At 40.8% G+C, this 22,008-nt stretch overlaps 1 protein-coding gene across 1 annotated transcript; it reads right to left on the bottom strand.

The window, feature by feature from the left end:
• Positions 1 to 1,110: 1,110 nt before the first annotated feature.
• On the bottom strand, positions 1,111 to 20,054 carry GPR68 (G protein-coupled receptor 68). The gene is made up of 3 exons (XM_081174258.1): positions 19,762 to 20,054; positions 2,798 to 4,266; positions 1,111 to 2,255 (listed from the first exon to the last, which is right to left on the bottom strand). The coding sequence occupies exon 2, from the start codon at positions 4,153 to 4,155 to the stop codon at positions 3,052 to 3,054; it is 1,104 nt and encodes a 367-aa protein (XP_081030384.1). The 5' UTR covers positions 4,156 to 4,266; positions 19,762 to 20,054; the 3' UTR covers positions 1,111 to 2,255; positions 2,798 to 3,051.
• Between the last annotated feature and the right edge of the window lie 1,954 nt (positions 20,055 to 22,008).

Below are 22,008 nucleotides of genomic sequence, written 5' to 3'. Positions count from 1 at the left end.
TGTCTATATTTTGAAGTGTCACACCCTTGGCCCATTAGAGAAGCAGCCAATGTGTCCCTATGTCTATTTGAGGTGTTCCTGATATTTCCTTAAAGATAATTATTATTATTGTAATAATATTGGGAAGAGGAAAGTGTATTCCTGAGCATTAGGAATGCACTTCGGTACTGAACCTTTTTCTGGATAACTACTTTTTGCTGTCCTCTTGCTTTAAGATAACACAGTCATAAACTAGCAATCCCAACAAATGGGTTCAGTCACTTTTATTCAAGTCATGATTATGTCTTATACTGTCTTGCTCATTTCCATGTCAGCAGCTGACAGTAAGCATGAGTTGTATATGGCCCTGCTCAGCAATATTGCATTCAAAAAATGTTAGCCCACACAGCAAAGGAAACCAAACCAAACACAACAAAATAGTGACCATGAGATAACTGTGCAGTTTAGATTCTTGGCTCAAAGTAAAAATTCGCTACACAGAACTATAAAATACACTGAGTGTTAAGCTAAACAAAATTAATCCTCTTCTGGGCTAGAATACATTTTGTTTTGGCAATCGGTTCTAGCATATTTCATCAAGATTTTGTCCTGCCAAATATTAATTCCAGCACCTGGACCCTATGGTTTTTGTTTGCAACAATATACAACTTGACTTTCTTCATTGGGTTTTTCGCTGCTTTTTGTTAATTGCCACTTAAAAATCTCATACAATATGCACTATTCTTACTGCTTTAGTTATGGAAATCCCAATAATCCTCATCTAAGCATGGTTTAAGAGCCGGAATCCACAGCTGTAGCATTTCAGTTGTGACTCAGAATTTACAAACAGTTCTTCAGCTTGTTTGGGAGTCCTTAAAATATGTTTAATTGTCCACAATCAGTTGTGAAACTCAGTGGTAGGGAACGGGTAACCTTTATGGAACCAGATTTCTGTATGAATTCTTTCAGGTATGCTTTTATGAATAATGAATTATACTAATTCAGATCAACATACTAACTTTTTCCATGGTTTGCAAAAAAAAAAAAAAAAGGATTAAGGGCCTTTCTCTTGCTGCATTAATGCAATGATTTAGCTGCTCATTTCCCCCATTGAAGAGTAGTGATATGAACCATTTCAGAAATTTTTTAATGCACAGATTGATAGACAAGACATCCCACATATAGGTTGCACTTTTAAATGTGATTATATTCCACCTCTTAAACTAAATGATCATTTGAATATCATGCTTTGGTCATCTGTCAAATAATGCTTCACTACATTCAGATTTCTTAAAACAATACCGGAACACTAATACATTTATTTCCACAAGTCCTGTCTTCAGATAGAATATTTTACAGGACTGAGTCAGCAATATGCATAGGATGTATGATTAGTCACTTTGTATAATTAGCCTGCTCTAGAGTAAAGCTCTAAATGACTTTAAAGGAACTAAGGAATTCCCCAAATAGAATGAAGAATATCAGTGTAGGGAAACCAAAATGGTTGTTTAGAACTTAGGGACCCACTGACATAGAACAGACTATAGACAAAAGCACCATACACATTGGCACTATATACAAAAGCATTGGCAACGACCAGAAAAAAGAGCCCTTAAAATTGTGTGCATCTAGTACTTAACACCTAGACACCTAGCCTATATAAAACCAAACAGTTCTCCCATGTGTTGGGGAGGATGCCCCACTATAGGGACATACCACATGTGGTGGGAGTGTCCAAAAATAGAAAGGTTCTGGGGAAATGTATTTACAGAAATATCTTTGATTACAAGTCAGACAGTCCTCATGACCCCAGAACTGGATCCTCTTAACTTGTATAGTCATTATATGTTGCGAATTAGAAACAAAGAAAACATAATTTAACCACTGCCTGAACAACTGTTGCCAGGAAATGGAAATTATTACAGCTATTAACTATGGAAAAACTGACACAAAAATTAAAAGTAGCAAGGGATCAAATTGAAATACAACAATTTTTAAGCAGTCTGGTATGATTTTATTGGCTACACAAATAATGAAGCATGTGGTACCCATAGTTTACAGCACAGTCTGGTGTGCATTAAGTACTCCCCCCCCCCACCTTCCCTCCTCCCTGTCCTATCCTATAATTTTTAATTGTTATTGATACAAAATACCTTTAACTTGTGGTCATCAATCTAAGCAATACATGTTGCTATAAATCATATCATATCTGTAATAATTGTAATAATTTTGGTATATACCCTTAGACACAACTTTGTTAATATATTCAGAAATGCCTGGCAGAAATGACTGGCAGAATCCGAGACCAGGGAGAAGAGTCGGTGGAAGAAGATTGGAAAAAATTTAAAGACTATTTACAGAAATACTGTAAAATTAATGAATGTTAAAAAGACGTTGGACTGAAAATAAGTGGTGTTAGTAATAAGATCAATAAGAATATGTAAATTTGGATTGATAATGACGGAAATTATATCTTTATTATAGTTTAAGATGTTGAACAAGGTTAAACGACAGGGCAAGAACTTGCTGAACTAAATATTTGAACTGGAATACAAAAAGGGAGGTGCGAGGAGGTCAAGAAACTAGTGAACAAAATATAATATTTGGAGGTATAATTTCTTTTTTTCTTTTTTCGGGGTGGGTCTATTGGTGTTTGTTAGGATTTTACTTTGTTAACTGTCTTTTTGTTGAATATGTGTTTTGTTCTGTATCCTTTCTTATTTCTGTAATTCTCTCTGTTTTATGTATTTTATGTTTAAAATTTGTTTAAAATTTGCCTATGAAACCGTAATAAATATTATTTTAAAAAAAGAAATGCTTATCTGAGTGTTTATTGTTTTAATTTTATGAAATTGTTGCATATCATATGCTCTGATGTTAACAAAGGTATATCTCAATGCAACCAAAACATATTAAAGCTGAAAATGAATGAAAACTATGTTACAAAAAAAAAAAAGAATATCAGCATAGTGCAGTTGATTGCCTTTTTGAACTATTGTCCCTCTTTGCAAGATATAATAATTCCTATACATCTAAACTCCAAAAAGGGAAGTGAGCAAATGTACAGAGGCGTTAGATCACTCCTTCCTTTGGTAAAGTGCTGATATATGTTTCTTCCACTTCATGAGCATGTAACTTAGTTAACAACTCTGGGTCCAGCTCCGCCTGCTCCCGGATTTTTTTTACAGTTTCTGGAGTACTCATTGTGTAGGATTCCTTGGTTTCTGTCTGTATACATCTTAGGCACTTTAAACAAGTGTCTCCTAATTTTGCAAAATACTGATAGGTACTCTCACTTGAAAAGCAGTACAATATTGGGTCTGCAACGCAATTAAAAGTAGTCAACAAAAGTGTAATGTGGTACAAGTTAAAGATGCTGGCAGCAAATTCACAGCTGTTTTCAAAGATGCTGCGTATCAGCAATAGAACATGATATGGTCCGAAGCACACCAAGAAAATGATAATTGTGCTCGACACCAGACGTATAATTTGAATCTTCTTCTTCTTCTGAGTGCCATGGCTCTTGCGGACAACTCGCAGAATGCCATAGTAAGAGAAAATGAGCAGACAAAAGGGAAATAGGAAACCAGCCGTGAAACGGTAATAATTGATGTTGTGTTCCCACGTTTTGATGGGATAATGCTCAAAGCACACCACATGGCTCTCCGAGTCCTTAGTCACTTCACCGTGCGTAAAAAGAAGGCAGGAGGTCAGAATTTCCTTGGTCCAGATGGCAATGCTCACCACCACGGCAGCCTTCACTGTCCGAAACTGATGGCAGCGAAAAGGATGCACCACAGCCAGGTAACGGTCAATTGAGATGCAGCAGAGGAAGGCAATACTGATGTAAATATTTTCATACAAGACAATGCCACAGATTTTGCATAAGAGTTCATCATAGGTCCAGTTGTCATGCTGCAAAACATACTGGAGCCAAAAGGGCAGGGAGAAGATGTAAAGCAGATCTGCTATGGTCAAATTGCAAAGGTAGATCCCCAACTCATTTTTGACCTTCACCTGCAAGTAGGCATAGTACAACGAGAGACAATTGGCTGGGAGTCCTACTACAAAGACAAGGACATATATCACAGGTGATAATGTCTGGTGTATGGTGTGATCAATGGTGCAATTCAGAGTATTATTGTCGTTTGCGATGTCCTCGGAAAAGTCATCCATCTTCTGCAAAGAGTGACCACGGAAGCCCCAGCAAGGCAGGCATAATTTTAATCGTCTGTCATTTCATTCTTTCTACATTTTCTTCATACCAGTGTCAGTACTTGTGAACACCTGTATGGGGGGAAACAAAGCACAGTAACATTCTTCTAATGAAATGCACCAACAATAATACCTTGAATATTGTTCATAAACATTTGTAATTCTACCACATTAAATAATCTTTTTTAGCTTTCTCTTGATTTCAAGCATGGAAAAGTAAACTTAAAACTAGGGATAAATAAGGAATACATAATTGTTACACATCTGGGAGTTACTAAATCCACCACATACTATAGTTTATCCAACTGGTATTGGCAGTTACCAGTTATGCATATCCCTGTAATTCAGAGCAGCAGCACTTTGTGATTACCTACAGGTAGTAAATATTTTCTGATTGAAGAGCTATGCCTAGAGTACTGAGGCCCCTTTAAGAATTGTTAAAAATCTGTTGGAATCTTCCCAGATCAAAATACAGATTCATTTAACATTATTATTATGGTTATCATCATCATTATAATTAATCAATCTCAGGGCAATTCACAGGATAAAAATACAAAATAAAACCACAACATATATAAAAACAAAAACAAAACAATAACCCCCAACACCCCTCATGAATAATAAAGAATAATCAAGAAACTAATCAAGAAACCAAAGTAAGGTATTCTTTCTTTCAACACTCTTGACTAAAATAGTATTAAACAGCAGGAAAGTATATCTTCTATTAATTGCAGACACTCCACAACAGATTTAGTTCAGTGCTAAATGCATTTGGAGGCCCCTGTTTAGTTTGATTATACACCTATATCCAATAATATGTCTTTTGATAGCAATGAAAGACTGTTATGAGAAGCAATCTACTGAAACATGGAGTACATATCTTCAGAATGCATATGTTATAAATGCATCTATAATATTAAAGTTAATGTCAGAGGGAAAAACCAGAACCTATTTTATTATACAACAAAATTCCCTTCTATGAAAATCCAATCCAATTTCTGCGTTTGGCGGGGCCCCTAGAGTCTGTGGATCCCTGTGTACATTGCATCCTGGCCACTACTGATGTAGAAGTCCCCTGAAGTTAGGAATAAATTCCTCTCTTTACCTTCCCGGCAAAAGATTGCAGTACTGATATATTCAACTACTGTCTTTGAACATTCAGCCAATAAAAGGCAGCTTGTAGCATCCTTAGATCTGTCTTTGTAGAAACAAACTTGGGTGCAAATGTGTTGGTTCAAAGGGATGCAAAAATACTGAACAATGCCATTGTTTAACACACCAGCAAGCAGGAAGATAAGCTCAGTCTTTTTAGTACTCTTCAGAGTTCCAGTGTCAGGAAATGGCCATTAGGAATAAGGGAGTGTTGCACAGCATCCTCATCGGAATAATATTCAAGAACAATCTAATACTAGGATACCTCCAAATCAGACTGACTTCTCTAATATTCTGCTAGCTTCATGTCACAATAATAATTCTCACTCTGTACCATGTTCTGACTAGTGCATTTATAAACATCGGCACATTTACCCAGGAGTAAAGGTCAACTGAGCACAGTGGGGCTTGCTTCTCAGTAAACATGCATAGGATTGCTCTATAAGCCCCATAACCATTCTGTAACCTAACCATCACCCCTATTAAAGCACACTGAAAAATAAGCTACAATAGCCATGTGAAGGAGGGAAGTGGGATCATGCTTACTTAATATTATCTGCCATCACACTGCATGCAGCTCCTCAGTAACTGTTCACAGGTTGAGGGCATTCATTCTGCTAAACACATGTATGCTGTCCCTATGAATGTGAACCCTGACAAGCGTTGCTAGAGCATCAGTGCACAGTGGCGAGGAAAATGTACGCAACTCTGTTCTTCTGCTGCATGTGACTATCATTGTGTACAGTGGTACCTCGGGTTATATACGCTTCAGGTTACAGACGCTTCAGGTTACAGACTCTGCTAACCCTGGATAAGAACAGAAATTGTGCTCCGGCGGTGCGGCGGCAGCAGGAGGCCCTATTAGCTAAAGTGGTGCTTCAGGTTAAGAACAGTTTCAGGTTAAGAACGGACCTCTGGAATGAATTAAGTACTTAACCTGAGGTACCACTGTATTTTGGAAACCTGATTAGGGCAAATATTACTGGCAATTCTCAGTCATATACTACTTTTTGCTTGTGCTTTTCAGCTTCTTAATGTTCCTGCCTGATCTGAAACTGAGTCAAGTCACCATTTTCCCCGTTTCTTCAGGTGGGGAACCAAAATGGGAAAATGCTGACTTCCTAGGGTCACAACCAATCCATGGCATAAATTGTACACTTTCAAAAAATAATCCAGACCCAAATCCAACTTTTTGAACAATATTCCAAAGTGAGTCTGAGAGTAAAAAGGTAAAGGTAAAGGGACCCCTGACCATTAGGTCCAGTCGTGGCTGACTCTGGGGTTGTGGCGCTCATCTCGCTTTATTGGCCGAGGGAGCTGGCATACAGCTTCAAGGTCATGTGGCCAGCAGGACTAAGCCGCTTCTGGCGAACCAGAGCAGCACACGGAAATGCTGTTTACCTTCCCACCAGAGCGGTGCCTATTTATCTACTTGCACTTCGTGCTTTCGAACTGCTAGGTGGGCAGCAGGGACCAAGCAATGGGAGCTCACCCTGTCACGGGGATTCGAACTGCTGACCTTCTGATCGGCAAGCCCTAGGCTCTGTGGTTTAACCCACAGTGCCACCCGCGTCCTTATATTGCATCCTACATGAAACAAAATGCAGCACAATCTTATACATGTGTACTCAGAAGTGAGCCCCACTGAATTCAACAAGGCTTCCTTTCAGGAAATTGAGGGTAAGATTAGAGGGTAAGATTAGAGGGTAAGATTAGAGGGTACCTATTTATCTACTTGCACTTTGACGTGCTTTCGAACTGATAGGTAGGCAGGAGCAGCAACGGGACCGAGCAACGGGAGCTCACCCCGTTGTGGGGATTCAAACCGCCAATCTTTTGATCGGCAAGCCCTAGGCTCTGTGGTTTAACCCACAGCGCCACCCACGTCCCTAAATTATAGCTATTAACTATTAATTCATCCCTTTCCATAGGCGGGAAAACCTCTACAAATCATTCCCATGACTAAAGTTGTAACATGAGAATGCTTTAGGTACACTTTTTCTTTGCCTTATTCACATGTAGCACTTAACCAAACCATGGCTTAGCAAGAATGAGCAAGCATGCAGGTACCTCGGTTGAAAATAATGGCTATTTTGCCGGTTATGCGCTGATATGACAGTGTTATGGGTTCATGATTTGCCTCCCTCTAAACTTTGGTTGCAATTTGTTATTTGCTGGTAGCGAGACAAACGATGAGCCTAGGTAGTGTTCTGGGTAGTGCACAAGCATCAGGAGAAGAGGAGGAGGAGAGTGGTTGTGATTTTTGCTCTGGGTACTTGCTGGCTCGCTTCTTCTTGCTGAGTTATAATATGGCATAGTGTTGCAGAAAAGGCCTCTCCGAAGAGTCCAGAATAGCAAGATCAGAAGTAGTGGTGAAATATACTCGGAGTCGAGAGTGGATTTCATGCTCTTTATTCAGCTTGTAGTGGTGAGAAGGAATGGAAGTTCCCCCGCAATATCTGCTTTATATACATTATTTACACAATGGGCTGCACGTGATTGGCTAATTCCAGGATTCTCCTGTAGGCCAATCAGGTTGTGGATTCACTTCCACCTGGAGCTGGATTGGGTGACTCCTGTGGACAAATCATACTGCTGCATTGTTCGAGGACCAATCAGACATTTTGGATCCTATTCAACTCAGTACATATCAAGTGGTATATTTTAATTGCAAAAGTCAGCCATGGAATGGCTGATGCCTCCCTTAATTACTCTCAGAGTAGGGACACGGGTGGTGGATAGGTACCTTTCTGGCTCAACCCCAGAGTCATCCGCAACTGGACCTAATGGTCAGGGGTCCCTTTACCTTTACCTTTACCTATAATTTAGGTTATTCTGAGTGAGTTGTTTTTAAAGCAGTTGGACTTAGGTTAGTAGCAAATAAACTAAGTTCCATTGGTTTCAATGGGACAGCTTTGACAAATGTTTTCTTGATTGGGATCAAAGTGTCCAGTATTGCCAGCCATGGCTTGTTGCTGGCAAGAAAAGGACCAGAACACGTGAAGGAAAGGAGGAGCCCTCCTCTGCTTTCCTTGTTCCAGGTTCCAGTTTCCTAAAGAGAGAAAAATTTCTAAGCTTTGTGGTGGCTTCCATGAATAGGAACTACATCCTTTGGCGTTGAAATTGACCCCAACATATTTCAAAATAATTACATAAGTGTGTGTGTTTCATTATAATCTGAAAACGATGACTTTAAACACTACTGCAATGCTTAAATGAAACATAAACAAGAGGCTAATTAGTCATCCCCGCAAAATGTTATATTACTCATTGCATCTACTAAGAGACTGAACTGTTTGCACTTGGAATTTCCCTTGTCTGTTCAGCTTCCTTTTCCAGGTATCATACCATTTATATGACAATTCTGACTGTGAATGGTAGGACAGTATTTTTGCATGCAACTTCTCAGAATGTATAAAGCAGACTTGGGGTATAGCCCTACAATACCGCACTGCGACTCCATTCATATTTCCTGTTTCCAATCTTTCCCTACTGTTATGAACTGTGTTGAATGGACAGTTTGCGGATACAGCTAAAACAAAATAATGAGGATCACCAAAGAATTACATGGCAAATGAAGCAAATGGCAGTGAGGACAAAGAAGAAGAAAGTGACACAGAGAATGCAGCATATTGTATGAGTGTCTCCACCCTCCCCATGACTTACTTGCTTGCATTAAAATTGCTACTTTACAAACAAATACAATGGTACCTCGGGTTACATACGCTTCAGGTTACATACGCTTCAGGTTACAGACTTCGCTAACCCAGAAATAGTGCTTCAGATAAGAACTTTGCTTCAGGATGAGAACAGAAATTGTGCTCCGGCCTCACAGCAGCAGCAGGAGGCCCCATTAGCTAAAGTGGTGCTTCAGGTTAAGAACAGTTTCAGGTTAAGTACGGACCTCCGGAACGAATTAAGTACCACTGTATTGAACTTGGATAATATTTAGTGCAACTGCAGTAAAAGCTTGCTCTCCTATTGGATAGGCAGTATGTGTTCTGGTTGGGTTTGGACTTTGAAGTGTCCTGCATAGCCTTCAACCTGTCACTGTCAGATAAGATATACAAGGAGTCAGGACCAAAAATATGACATCATAAATACTATTGACTATATTATAACATTATTTCAATAAATCTTCCTAATTTTTTTGGTGTTTATTTCCACACACACACCCCCATGAGAATTAACAAATTTTTAAAATCCAAAGAAAATTAAGTTTTCTTTTAGAAAACAATAAACCCTGAACCTGAACGTTACTAGGCACAGCTTCAAAGGCTGGATGTTGTGCTCCTAACATGCAATTAAATAACCAATGCTAAACAGGAAACCAACTAAAAAGAGAACTGGGCGCATGCCAACAAGCACTGAACCACCTCAGCAAGGAGATAATCGTCAACAAGTTACCTCACATCGAATTCATTTAAGGCTAAGCAGCTTGAATAATGCACAACCAAAGGGTTGCAAAACTTCACAAATTGTGTAAGATCAGGAAGGTCTTTTTTTGTATATTGAGACAGAAAGGTAAGAGTAAGCATCAACTAAATCCATTGCTGCAGGGTTTTTAAAAATGCATTTATCTTACATCATGTGTAGATCTTCGACAGGATCAAAAGTTTTAACGCAAAAATTACACAAACATGTTATTCCTTCATTTCCACCTTATAACTTCTATGTATATATTTGAGTATTTTTAAAAGAAAATAAGATAGCAGCATTGCATCCCGGTCCACACCAGGGTGACAAAAACACAGCAGGAGTAAGAATGTTAGAATTGCTTCTTCTTTGGTGATCACTCGTAGCCGAGTAAGATTGTCTTCCATAAACACGGTTTTAACAATGAGTCCGTAAGTGACTGTGGAGGCCAATTCTGGATCCACACGTCCTTCCACAGTGAGGACATTGGTTTCGGGGCGGAAGTTGATCATGGTGTGGATTTGCCAAGCATGCCTTCCTCCTAGCATGTTTCTCCCTTGCATCCTGAATTCGAGTGTCTTCAAAGCCCATGACACCTTTGGTAAAGGCTGTTCTCCAACTGGAGCGCTCACAGGCCAGTGTTTCCCAGTTGTCAGTGTTTATACTACATTTTTTAAAGATTTGCCTTGAGACAGTCTTAGAACTGCAGACCACCATCAACAACTAAAAGCATATTGAAATGTTTTTGGGTGTGCAGTTTTGTTTATGGATGTTGACAGTGCAGAGCCCAGACTCTCAATCATGTTAGATCCGTTTGGTGGTGCCACTTGTGTGACCCAGCACTTCTAAGGTGCCTAAATGTGAAGGCCCCTATTTTGTTATGATGCCATCTTGAGAAGAGCTCCTGAGATATTCTGGAAGGATCCACTACTGTTTTGAAGAAGAAGCTACAATACACTGGCTAATATGGGAGGTAGTTCAAGATAACCAGGAGACAGCAAAAACTGTAGAAAAAATAGCAGGGGCAATTAGAATAAGATCCATTATTTGATTATTGATGTAAACCTCCAGGATATTTTTACCTCTATCTTCAGTACATTGTATTTTATTTTATTGCTATGGCTAGCGGCTGATGCAAATAAATATTCTTCTGATCTGATCTGCTCTGGGAGGTAGTCAAAGGAAAATTACCTGCAGAAAAGAAGACTGGTCATTAGGCAACCTGCCTACAGTCAAATGGAAATAATTTGAGTCCATTTTTATCGTGTCCTGTGAAAACGAAGTATTTAATGGGAGTTCCCTTTAGTCTGTTTCCTCTAGATCCAGATGCTATTGTGTTTAACCAAATCATTTCCTCTCAGTTCAATTCTGCACCAACAGATGTAATACTGCTGGCAATTTGTAATGTGAACCATGGATTAAGTCCAAATATAGCTAGCAAACAAAACCAGAAAAAGCTCTTTAAGTGAATGCTGCCCGCCAATTCTGCCTAAACAAACAAGACCAAGATTGCAGCTGCATAAGAGGTATGTATTTTAGCTCTCAGTGTTTGACACAATTGTGACTGTGTTTACTCACACAACAACTTCGGAAGAGCATGTTGCTATTTTCCCCATTTTACAGAGGAGGAACTGAAACTGTTCCAAGTGGTTTCCCCAAGGCCACACACTTTGTTTATTGGGGGAAATGGCATTTTTACCTTTGATACTAAGTAGTCAGCTGTTGGTGGTATGAAACTGGTATTGGGTCTCAGGCAAAGAAAGACAATAAACCCTCTTAGTTCAGATGGGGCTTTACTTAAGAAGAGGTTATGCAATAGGAAGCGAGAGATATTAAAAAAATAATTGGGTGGGAGAAAACAGCAGTCCAGAAACCTGTTTGCAAAGCAGCTATATTAGCAGAAACTTGAACTAAAAGGTTGTTTTTGTTATTTTCTAGAAGCTACTTTCTACCTCTTCCGTTTGTTCTCTTCCGTCTTTTCTCCCCCCCCCTTTTTTTAAAAAAACCATTCTTAATAAATATCATAACATTTGACTGTTGGGGTCTTGGGCACAGCTGTCAACTTTTCCCTTTTCTTGCGAGGAATCCTATTCGGAATAAGGGAATTTCCCTTAAAAAAAGGGGAACGTTGACATCTATGGTCTTGGGTGTATTTGTGTGAAAATTCTCAGGGTTATCCCAACCTCTCACATGCCTAGTTACTTGGTTCATGTGTGTGTGACTGGGATTTGAGAGGGAAAAGCAAGTAATTTGGACTCTGGGGAGGGACAGGTAAGCTGGATGCCATCTCTGCTTCCCCTTGTAAATATTTGCCTCCTATTCCAGGTTAGAGGAGGGAGCATGCTTCGTCTACTTGGCAGCCTACTTAGTCTTTGCCACAACTGACCTCCCTAGATTGGCAGTCATGGAAGAAATGGACCAAAAGGTTCTCTCCTCCCACTCCGCTGTTTCTATTACTGCCAGGTCAGGAGAGAAGTACTTAGGCAGGAAAGAGGGGCGTAGTCTACCACATTGATCATTGAAGACCTCCAGCACTTGGCATCTCATTAGGTACCAGGGGCCTTCAGCACTGACACCTGCCAGCTGGCTGGGTCTGTGAGTCATCCTTTAAACATCTCAGAGCTTGAGCTGGGAGTGGCAATTATATCTCTATAGAAAGTCTGCATAATTTGGAAATATCTCTGGTTTGCTCCACTGGTGTGTGTGTGTGTGTGTGTGTGTGTGTGTGTGTGTGTGTTCATTCCGTGGCATAAATGAAATAAGCAACAAAAGGTCTTTCAAATGCCCAGCAGTTGGAAGCAACCCTGCAACCTCCCTGCCCACATTGTTTGCCCACATAAGCTTCTCCATTCTTGTTCCCATTGCTGCTTTTAGTCTCTTTCTCTGAGGCCATCGAAAGCATACACATACTATGCCACACAACCCGGTAACTTTGCTAGAGCAGTATTTTAGAATCAAGAATGCACAAACACAAGCAATCTCCTCTGGGCTTAAGATTTAATGTCTCAAAGAGGTACACTGCCTCCCCCAAATCAGATAAGAACGTAAGATTAACGTCATTAAAGAGCTTAAGAAATTCAAAAAATCTGCTTGATTTTTCATCTGTTAGGATGTGGTTCTCCCTCCTTCCCAATTATCAGCAGCTCAGTCAACCTGCACAAGCGCTACGGTAAATCATCCGAGAAAAGAGATTATGTTCATAAACAAACATCCAATGATGAAGATCATTTTTCCCTCCTGATAAAAGCCTCACATACAGAAGCCTTTCACCAAAAGGAAATTGCTCCTCAGGGTGTAACTTAGGAACATTGATGCTGTATTAAAAGTCAGTTAGACTGAAAAGGTGCTGCTGAATCCAGACGTTTTGAACACTATCACCTAAGATGAACCTTACCATCCAAATATATGTTGGGAATTAATCGTCCTTTGGCTTACCTTTCCCAGCTCTAAGGTAACTGTTCTGATACAGGTCAATCAGAATTAGATATGGTGCCCTAAATATGGACATGTCCAGACTCTTCAAGTGTCCCTATTTTCCAGAGACAGTCCCAGAATTACAGAAGTCCTGGTTTCTGATTTGATCCTGGAATGTTCCGCTTTTCCTTAGAACGTCCCCTTATTTTCATCAGAGAAATGTTGGAAGGGACACCTCTATTTTCATCGGAGAAATGTTGGAGGGTATGGTGTTATGCAACCCCCAAGCCAAGGAGATAAATAACTATACAACCTTTGCAAGACATCTGAAGGCAGTCCTGTTTAGGGAAGTTTTTTTTAATATTTAATGTTTTATTATGTTTTTGTATGTTGGAAGCCGCCCATTGGACAACCCCCAGGTTCTAGCACTGTGAGAGGGGTAAAACATCTCTCAATCCACTTTCTCTACACCATGCTTAATTTTGTACATCTCTGTGTTACACTCCTGCTCATCTTTCCCCCCTTCTTTCTAAAAGGCATTTGATTATCTGGCCTCTCACAAGAAGCCGGGCATGTTCTCCAACAGCACAGCCTGTACACCTTGCAGCAACCTCTTTTAATACAGCTAACCACTTTCCAGAGCCACATTGGGGACAGAGGACTTTGGAAGACTGCCATTGCGTTGCCCTGGATAGGACAAGGCGCAGACAGCAGCCACGCTTTGAGTTGCTGGACAGCAGCAAAATGTCCCAGAGTTCTATTACATTTTTAATGATATATTTAGGTATACTTCTGACACAAGCATGCTTGTGCCGGCCTTGTGTCACCCGACGTTTGTTCCTTAAAAGAACAAACGTAGATGACTAATTATTTTCCTGACTGGTCCTAGCCTGTCTGATTCACCTTTAAGGGTCTGTTGCAAAATGGCAGTTAGCAAAGCTCAGACGAAGGGCAGCAGGAAACCTAAAAGTACATCACAACACCCACAACAGACATACAGAACTATTGGAGGCAGCATTTCCAGAGAAGAGCAAATTCAGATAGAAAAGGCTACTGAAACAGTTGACTGGGCTTCCATTCATAACAACGGCTAAATAGCCGAAGAGTTACATGAAAGTACACAGAATGGTGGACATGGTTTGTTTTGAATAGAATAAGGGGGTAAAAATGAAAATACTGCGAGGAAGGGAAATCATAGGGTGACCAACTTTCATTTCATATCAACATACTCATTCTGTGCTCCTCAGTTTGAGTTGAGTTGGATCATGCATCATGTCTGTATTATCAGGATGTGACCCTTTAATCTTCAGTCTCAACTTGAAAGCTGTCACTACCCTGACTACTTCTGTCAATATAGGCATATGATGTACCAGCTGTGACCTCACCTGGACTGCGCTAGGTTTGCTGGAGCTTTTGATGAGAGATTTTGTCCAAAGCTTTTTGGAAGTCTAAGTACACAATGTCTGCTACTACAGGGATGGGGGAACCTTTGGTCCTCTAGAAGTTGCTGGGCTACAACTCCCTTAATCCCTGACCACTGGCCATGCAGAGTCCAACAACATCTGGAAGGGCACAGGTTTCTCATTACTGGTCTGTCAGATCACCCCTCTCTCCACATGGTTATTGACACAGTCCAAGAACTCTGAAAGGCTGGCAAGACAGAACCTACCTTCGCGGAAGCCATGTTGATTCTTCTTCAGTAAGACTTGCACATTTAATAATTTACTATAAATTATGGAAAGCTGCTTGTCTGTTTTTTATGCATTCAGACACCTCGTAAGAGATCGTAACCAAATTTTGCATGATGGTTCCTGAGATTAAGCGTTGATTTTAATTGCTGGTTTCAAACTGCACTGATGTTTTGGTTTCTTAGAATTTCTGAGCAATACTAGGTATGAGGGTGCTGGGTTTATATGTAATAATGTTTTCCACCATTTTTTTCTATAATTAAGGCAACTGGCCTATAATTCCCTGCATTGCCCTCCTAGACCCATGTTAAAAATTGGCAATTTTGTGTGTGTTTCTTAATAGTTCTGAAGAAAATATCTTAATAGGTCCTGCTTTGACCCTTCATGCCAAGTTCCACTGACTAAAATTTATTTTTCTTTGCCACTATTACGGATAAAGGAACCTGCACTTCCATCACGTACAGTAACCTAAAGTAAAAAACAACAACCCAGAGAGATGGTATTTTTTGTGGGGGGGTTTTTTGTTTAATGGTTCCAGTGTTGCAGTTTGAAATAAGGATAGGTTTTGGATTGGAAAAGGTTGATGTCTGCTGCTCATAAAAACATTCGCATTTGTATTCTAACGTTGCGACATATTTTTAGTCACTAATTGGAGATGTGTCTGGGCAATTGAAAGGATGTGTCTGGGATTGTGTTGAGAAAGCTAAGCTGCGGCAGTACATAGCCAACAATGGAAATCTAGGCCTGCATTGTAACTCCCATTCTTGGCTGTATAGGTTCTCACAAGAGATAACTGACTCCATCTATGTACAGACCCAGAGCTCTAGCCATCTTGAGGACACTTTTTTCTGAACTTGCCATTCCTCCTAGCTGGGCTGGATTTAGGCGTAGGCAGCCTAGTGCTGGCCTTGGGGTTCCTATCACAGATTATCTACTCAACAGTCCATTCAACAGCTGAAACCTGTAATGCAAATAGTTCATCTTGACTTGTATGTGGCCAGCACGGCATTCTTTTTGAAGCTGTTCTGATTTAATGGGGAATAGTGCAACACTGATTGCAATCATATTCATAGGTGTTCAAATTTATTGTCTTAGATGAAAGCGTAAAATCATGCCCACAAATTGTGCAAAGATAATGAAAACGGGCTCAGGATGCAATTTTTAAAAATCAAGTTATTCAAAAAGTGATCAGATTGAGGAGGACCAAAGACATGCCTGCTTGGTGTACCATTTGATCCAAGGGTGGTCTAAGACTATGGCAGTATCTGCCAATCTCCCATTCCCACCACCTTTCTGAGTAATACCCCTCCCCACCTTCTTACTATATAGAAGGATCTGGCAACTTCTGTTTCAGTGTATCTGAAGAAGTGTGCATGCACACGAAAGCTCATACCAAGAACTAACTTAGTTGGTCTTTAAGGTGCTACTGGAAGGAATTTTTTTATTTTGACTATGGCAGTAGTATTTCTCCTCCAGGTATTTTTAGGTAGGACTCTGCACCAGATATCTGGCTCAAGCTCTCTGTGGTTGGAGGGGAAAGAGAGTACTTGGCTGGTCAGTTTGGCCCATCAAAACTAGTATCTTTAAATTTATTTTAATTTAATGTATTTTTTTAAATGCTTAAACTGTTCCAGTATTCATAAGAAGAACAAAATTCCTCAGTACAGCCCATGGGACCTTCCCTATCTATTGCCTCTAATTCAGCAGACAATATAAAATTTCAGATTTTATACATAAAAGCACTTTTGTGTAGCAGAATCATAGAATCTTAGAGTTGGAAGGGACCCAAAGGGTCCAACCTCCTGAAATGCAGGAATCTCAGCTAATAAATCCATGACAGATGGACTTCCAACCTCTGGCTAAAAACCTTCAAGGAAGGAGAGTCCACCACCTCCCGAGGAAGTCTGTTCCACTGCCGAACAGCTCTTACAGTCAGAAGGTTTTTTCAAATGTTTAGTCAGAATCTCCTTTCTTGCAACTTGAAGCCATTGGTTTGAGTCCTACCCTCCAGAGCAGAAGAAAATCTTCCTCCATGTGACAGCCCTTCAGATATTTGAAGATGGCCATCAAGAAGGCATGTAAAACACCTGTAGATGGTCTTTTTTTTTTAAGGATACAAATACCACACCTTTCCACAAGGTGACTTAATACCAAAAACAATACAGTTTTAAAAATGCAGCACACCCAACAATACTGCAAAACCCATTAGCAGTAGTCACTACAGTAAGAATCAGCTAGGGAATATGCACAGCTGATAGTCTTTTATTCCAAAATCCCTCTGCAGCAGCAGAGTTTTAACCTGATGTCTCGCCCACACTCATGAAGGAGCTAATAGCCCTTGCGGCTTTTGTACAACAGCCAGAAGGGTCCTCAGACTCTTAGTAAATACAGACACTGCTACTTACGGATGGAACTCAACTGTTTATTTTAATAAAAAAACACAACTGAGGCCTAGAGACTCTAACACGAGTCACCTACCTTATCAAATACATTAATATCCAAACTGCCACCAGGAGCTCTTCCCATGCTGCTCCTAGAAAGCAAATATTGCCTCCTGAGGTGACAGAACTCTTCACTTAACTCCTGTATGAAATGATTGCGCATTGGGGCGATGTAGTGGCAAGAACAGTGGACATTGTGATGCTGGACTTGTCCTCCATTTATTGAAACAGGAGCAGGAGCAGGCCCCTGCTTGTAAAGTTGTATGCAGAGAGGACTCCCTACAAACAATTGAGACCCCAGCAGAAAAAGGGTTCCCAATTACACACAACGACCTGGGTTCTCAAATGTTTTTAGACTCCAGTTTCCTTTGTCTCTGACTGTTGCCCTTGCAGGCTGAGGAAGATGGAGGTTTGCAATCCAAGACTATCTGGAGACTGAAGGTTGAGGAAAGCTGGCGCAGAGCTGGGGAACCTGTGACTCTCTATTGTTGGATTGTGGGGCCCATCATCCCTGACCATCATCCATGCCGATGGGAATTGGAGTCCCAGAGAACCCTCTGTACATACAGCTGTGTACCCTGGGCTCCCCTACATGCATGTACGTAAGTCATGGAAGGAGTCTGTCACCGACCCTGCCCCCCCCACCCCAAAGTGAGCTCATTTAACCTGACATACGTGCATCTACATACATCCTGCTGCAAACACATTTACTTGAGAGGCCACAGTTTCCTGTTGCCTGGTCCCCACAGTATACCTAAGTGTGGCAAAAATAGAAGGGCAAAAAATCTTCTCACGCAATTAGGCCCACGGGCTGTTTGCACAGTATTTCTGACACGCAATTATTTTTTCCTTGAGGAAATGTGTCACATCTGGAACAGCCCTTGGACGGGAGCTAAAGGAGAGAGAAACAATAGTAATTTTGAACCGGGGAGACGACAGGCAAAGCTTATAGTATTGAGCTGGCCAAGGTCTATTCTCAGCTTGATGGAACAAAGGGCAAATAAATAAACGCCTCCAAGTCTCTCATTGAGGGTGTTGTGGTGGAAATTGGACTGAAAGAGGACTCTGACTGGAAAGGGGAAAGAGGTTTTGGTAAGCTGTGTGGGGAAGGGTGTTTCCCATGCAGTGAAATCCCACAAATACGGCTCAGAGACTTGAGCACATATTGGGCCAGACATGGCAATGCTGAAGGCGACAAAGCACGAGTTTAAAATGAGCAGCAAATAAAAATTGTGCTGCTGCTCGAAACAGAGAAACCAACACCCAATCTCAAGGTTTCTCGGGATTAACTTGTGGCCAAAAAATTAAAAATGGCTTCTTTCGTGATGAGTCTATGTGTTTTGAGATATGGCACCAGTCCCATAGACCAATAATACTATGCTGGATGGAAGGAATGACTGAAGTCAGAGCTATAATTGCTGCCTTAGGCAAAAATTAATTTTGCTGCCCCTGCTCTTGTTTATTTGAGGGGAGCGGTTTCTTCAAGGTTTCCCCAGTTACAGCTCTCTTTCCATACTCCTTAAGTGACCGACAACGGAAAGAATGGTGGTGGAATTGGGAACTGACACCTTGAGGAGTAAGGCACACCAGTTCACAGGCCCAGACAGCTGTCCCAAAAGTCAGGAATGGGGTGTTGTGCATATTTTTCAGTTCCTGATTTTTCAAAGCAGTTTGGCACCCCTGTCTGCCGTAAAGTTAAGGAATCTGTCTGGTCTGTGTTTTATGTGTTCCAGTTCACTAGAATTCTAGTCCTGGTTTTACAGAAAGCTGGGGAGCTCTAGAGACAAGACCTGGGAGCAGATGAAAAACTATATTTCTGTAAGGCTTTTCGCATGCCTAATGTTTTAGAGCCTATTTCCAATAAAGCGGTTTAGTCACTATCCTGGAGTTAGTTAGCAAACTTGTCTTTTCCTCAGGATATAAAACAGCAGGTAACATTGATAGCAAGTGCTCTTTTGAAGTTCGTACATACATTCATCTTCTAAATGAGTTTTTTTACAATACAATCCTATGCATATCTACTTGTAAATAAGTCCCACTGAGCCATATCCCAGGTAAATTAACATGCTACAACCAGATCAAGATAAGAAAACCAGTTACATCTTTTCTTACAACCTATTTAAGTACTTTATTCATCCTCACCGAATGTCACAAACCAGCTTGGTTATTTCAGAGAACTCTTAACCACAGCCACGTCTTTCCTTTAAAATGTCAGGAACAGCTATTTAGATGCTCCGCTTCCCCAACCCTTAAAAAAAGTTTTCAGATATAAGAGCATTAAAGCACAATCCTACACATGTCTATCCAGAAGGATGTTCCAATAGTTTCCAGCGTGGCTTACTCCCAGGTAAGTGTGCACAGGCTTAATAAATTGACAAGAACAAGGTATACTGCCTAGGTTTCCTGCTGACCCATTTTCATAGCTACTTATTAACATAAAGAGAGGTAAGGCTCACCTGTAGGAAAGGACCCTCTTGTCAGGGGGAGTTGTGAAAGTTCACTGCCTGAGCAGCAGCAGGGAGCTTCTGTCTCTCTTGCTTGGACTGCAGCTCTTGTCTGACTCACCTCTTCCCAGCTCAGAGCTAAGCTGTCAGTGAGACTGAAACGGAGGAGGAGGAGGAGCAGCTTAGCTGCTGCTCTTGTCATAGAGATTTTTGGTGTCTTCTTTTGGTGTAGTTTTTTTAAAAAAATAAATTCATTTTATAATGTACCGTATATGAAGCAGAGGCAACAATAATTATCCATTCTTGTCATTATGGAGAGCACAAGAGGAGCTCTCACGGGATCAGACTGAAGGCCCATGGAGTTCAGCTTCCTGTTTCTCACAGGGGCCAACGTGCCCCTGGGAAGCCTGCAGGCGAGACGTGAGGCCTTTCTCGCTGTTCCTCCCTGGCATTTGGTCGACAGGGGCAGGCTGCCTCTGAAGCTGAAGCTCTAACCAAGGACACAACTGACATGTGTGGGGAGACCATATCCCCCATTAACGTGCCTAATCTTTTTACACATCTTCAATAAATTGTGTGTTATGTGAGGAAATGCTTCCGATTTAATGGCACAGAGTTCCAGTTTTCTCAGAGGGGGGCAGAAGTTATCTACATTCACTGTTCTCTACACCATGGGTGCAACTTTATAGGCGTTTCACTGGGTATTAGTGTTCTTTTTTCTTAATCATAGTTATTAAAAGCCCAAATCCTGCCCCCTTTACATTTCTACCCTTCCTTTCTTCTGTCATGACCTGAGGGATAGCTTAGTGGGTAGGGTGTCCGACTCTTCAGCTCAGGGTTGTGGGTTCAAGCCCAACACTGGGTGAAACATTCCTGCATTGCAGGGGGCTGGACTAGATTATTTTTATGGTCCCTTCCAACTCTCCAAATCATTCTATGACACCTAACATGTGGTTCCCACAGAGTCATTCACCTATCCAGACACAGAGCTGCTTAGCTTCAGAAAGCTACTGGCCTCATATACCTCCAGCTCATACCCCAGGATCAAATGTGTTAAGTTTCCCCACAGCAGGGACTTCTATGATTTGTACACATTTTGTAATTCTCCAATATCTCTTTTGCATCCCAGTCATTTATTTAAAATATTTATATCATCACCTTTAAATAACATGGGAATATTGTTTTGCCTTTTTTTATTCACAGACAGTACACACAGACCTTAATTTAATAACCAGAAAGCTTGCCAACTGCTGTTTCTATTGATAAGGTTGTTAATACAATCAAGGGGGAAAACAGTTGTACGACGGTACAAAAAAAAATGGCAGGGAGAGAAAAGGAAAAAGCTTCATCTAAAACATGCTACAATTTACAGGGAGAAAAATGTGGCTATTAAAATACTGACTTCTTATCAATATTTGCTTCAGACCACAAAATTGGCCCCCATTTAGCAATATATTTTAAATTCACAGATTACGATTTTCTTCACCTTAAACCCATCTTACTTGTAAGGCCAAGAGGATGAATGGATTGCTCCTGGCTCCTCCCACTTTGCTGGACAGTTGGAGACTTGTAGTGGGTGGGATCGGGAATGGGGAGGGAGCTTATAATAACCCCAGACCTATGCAATGTGTCAGAGGAGTAGAAAGAGGTCCTAATGTTATGACTAATAGCTTATAATTTGTGTATTACTATGTGTAAACTGCTGGGTTCCCTCCACAAACGTTGCAGTTCTCCTGATGCAACACACTTCCCCATCTTTCCTTCCACATGCAGCTCCTGAAAATCTGCACCAGGGGTTTGGGAAAACCTCCAGAGCTTGCCCAACTTTGGAGAAGGACCATTATAATATAAGACATTCCCCCATTAAATTGCTGTCTCCTCTCCTCGTCTGTGCTGAAATGGTATTTGGGAACATGAAATATGGATTCTTTGCTTGCAGTTCTTTGTATGTCTGATATTCCAATGTATTGAGCAACTTTATGACTAATAGCTTATAATTTGTGAGTTTTTAATCTAGTTCAGTCCCCTACCACATCCGCTCCTCCCTGTCTGTCCACTTTGGCTGACCCTCCTTCTTCTACTCAGAAGTTGCCATGAGAGTAGAGCTGTGTTTATGGGAGGGACGTTTGTGTGCGCAGAGGAGAGGAGTTGGATTGGGTTCCTATTGATGGCTAATAGTTGATTAGTTCAACAATAAGACAATGCAACCAGCAATAGGAAGGCTTAGAGATGCTACAGCCATGAAATTCACTGGGTAGC

This window comes from Podarcis bocagei, assembly GCF_964188305.1.
Source record: "Podarcis bocagei genome assembly, chromosome: 1".
Taxonomy (NCBI): Eukaryota; Metazoa; Chordata; class Lepidosauria; order Squamata; family Lacertidae; genus Podarcis; species Podarcis bocagei.
The sequence above is the reverse complement of the archived record's forward strand: the minus strand, read 5'-3'. Positions and strand labels throughout refer to the sequence as shown.

Coding starts and splice junctions, on each gene's coding strand:
- GPR68 (XM_081174258.1), bottom strand. CDS start 4,155: ATGGATGACTTTTCCGAGGACATCGCAAACGACAATAATACTCTGAAT.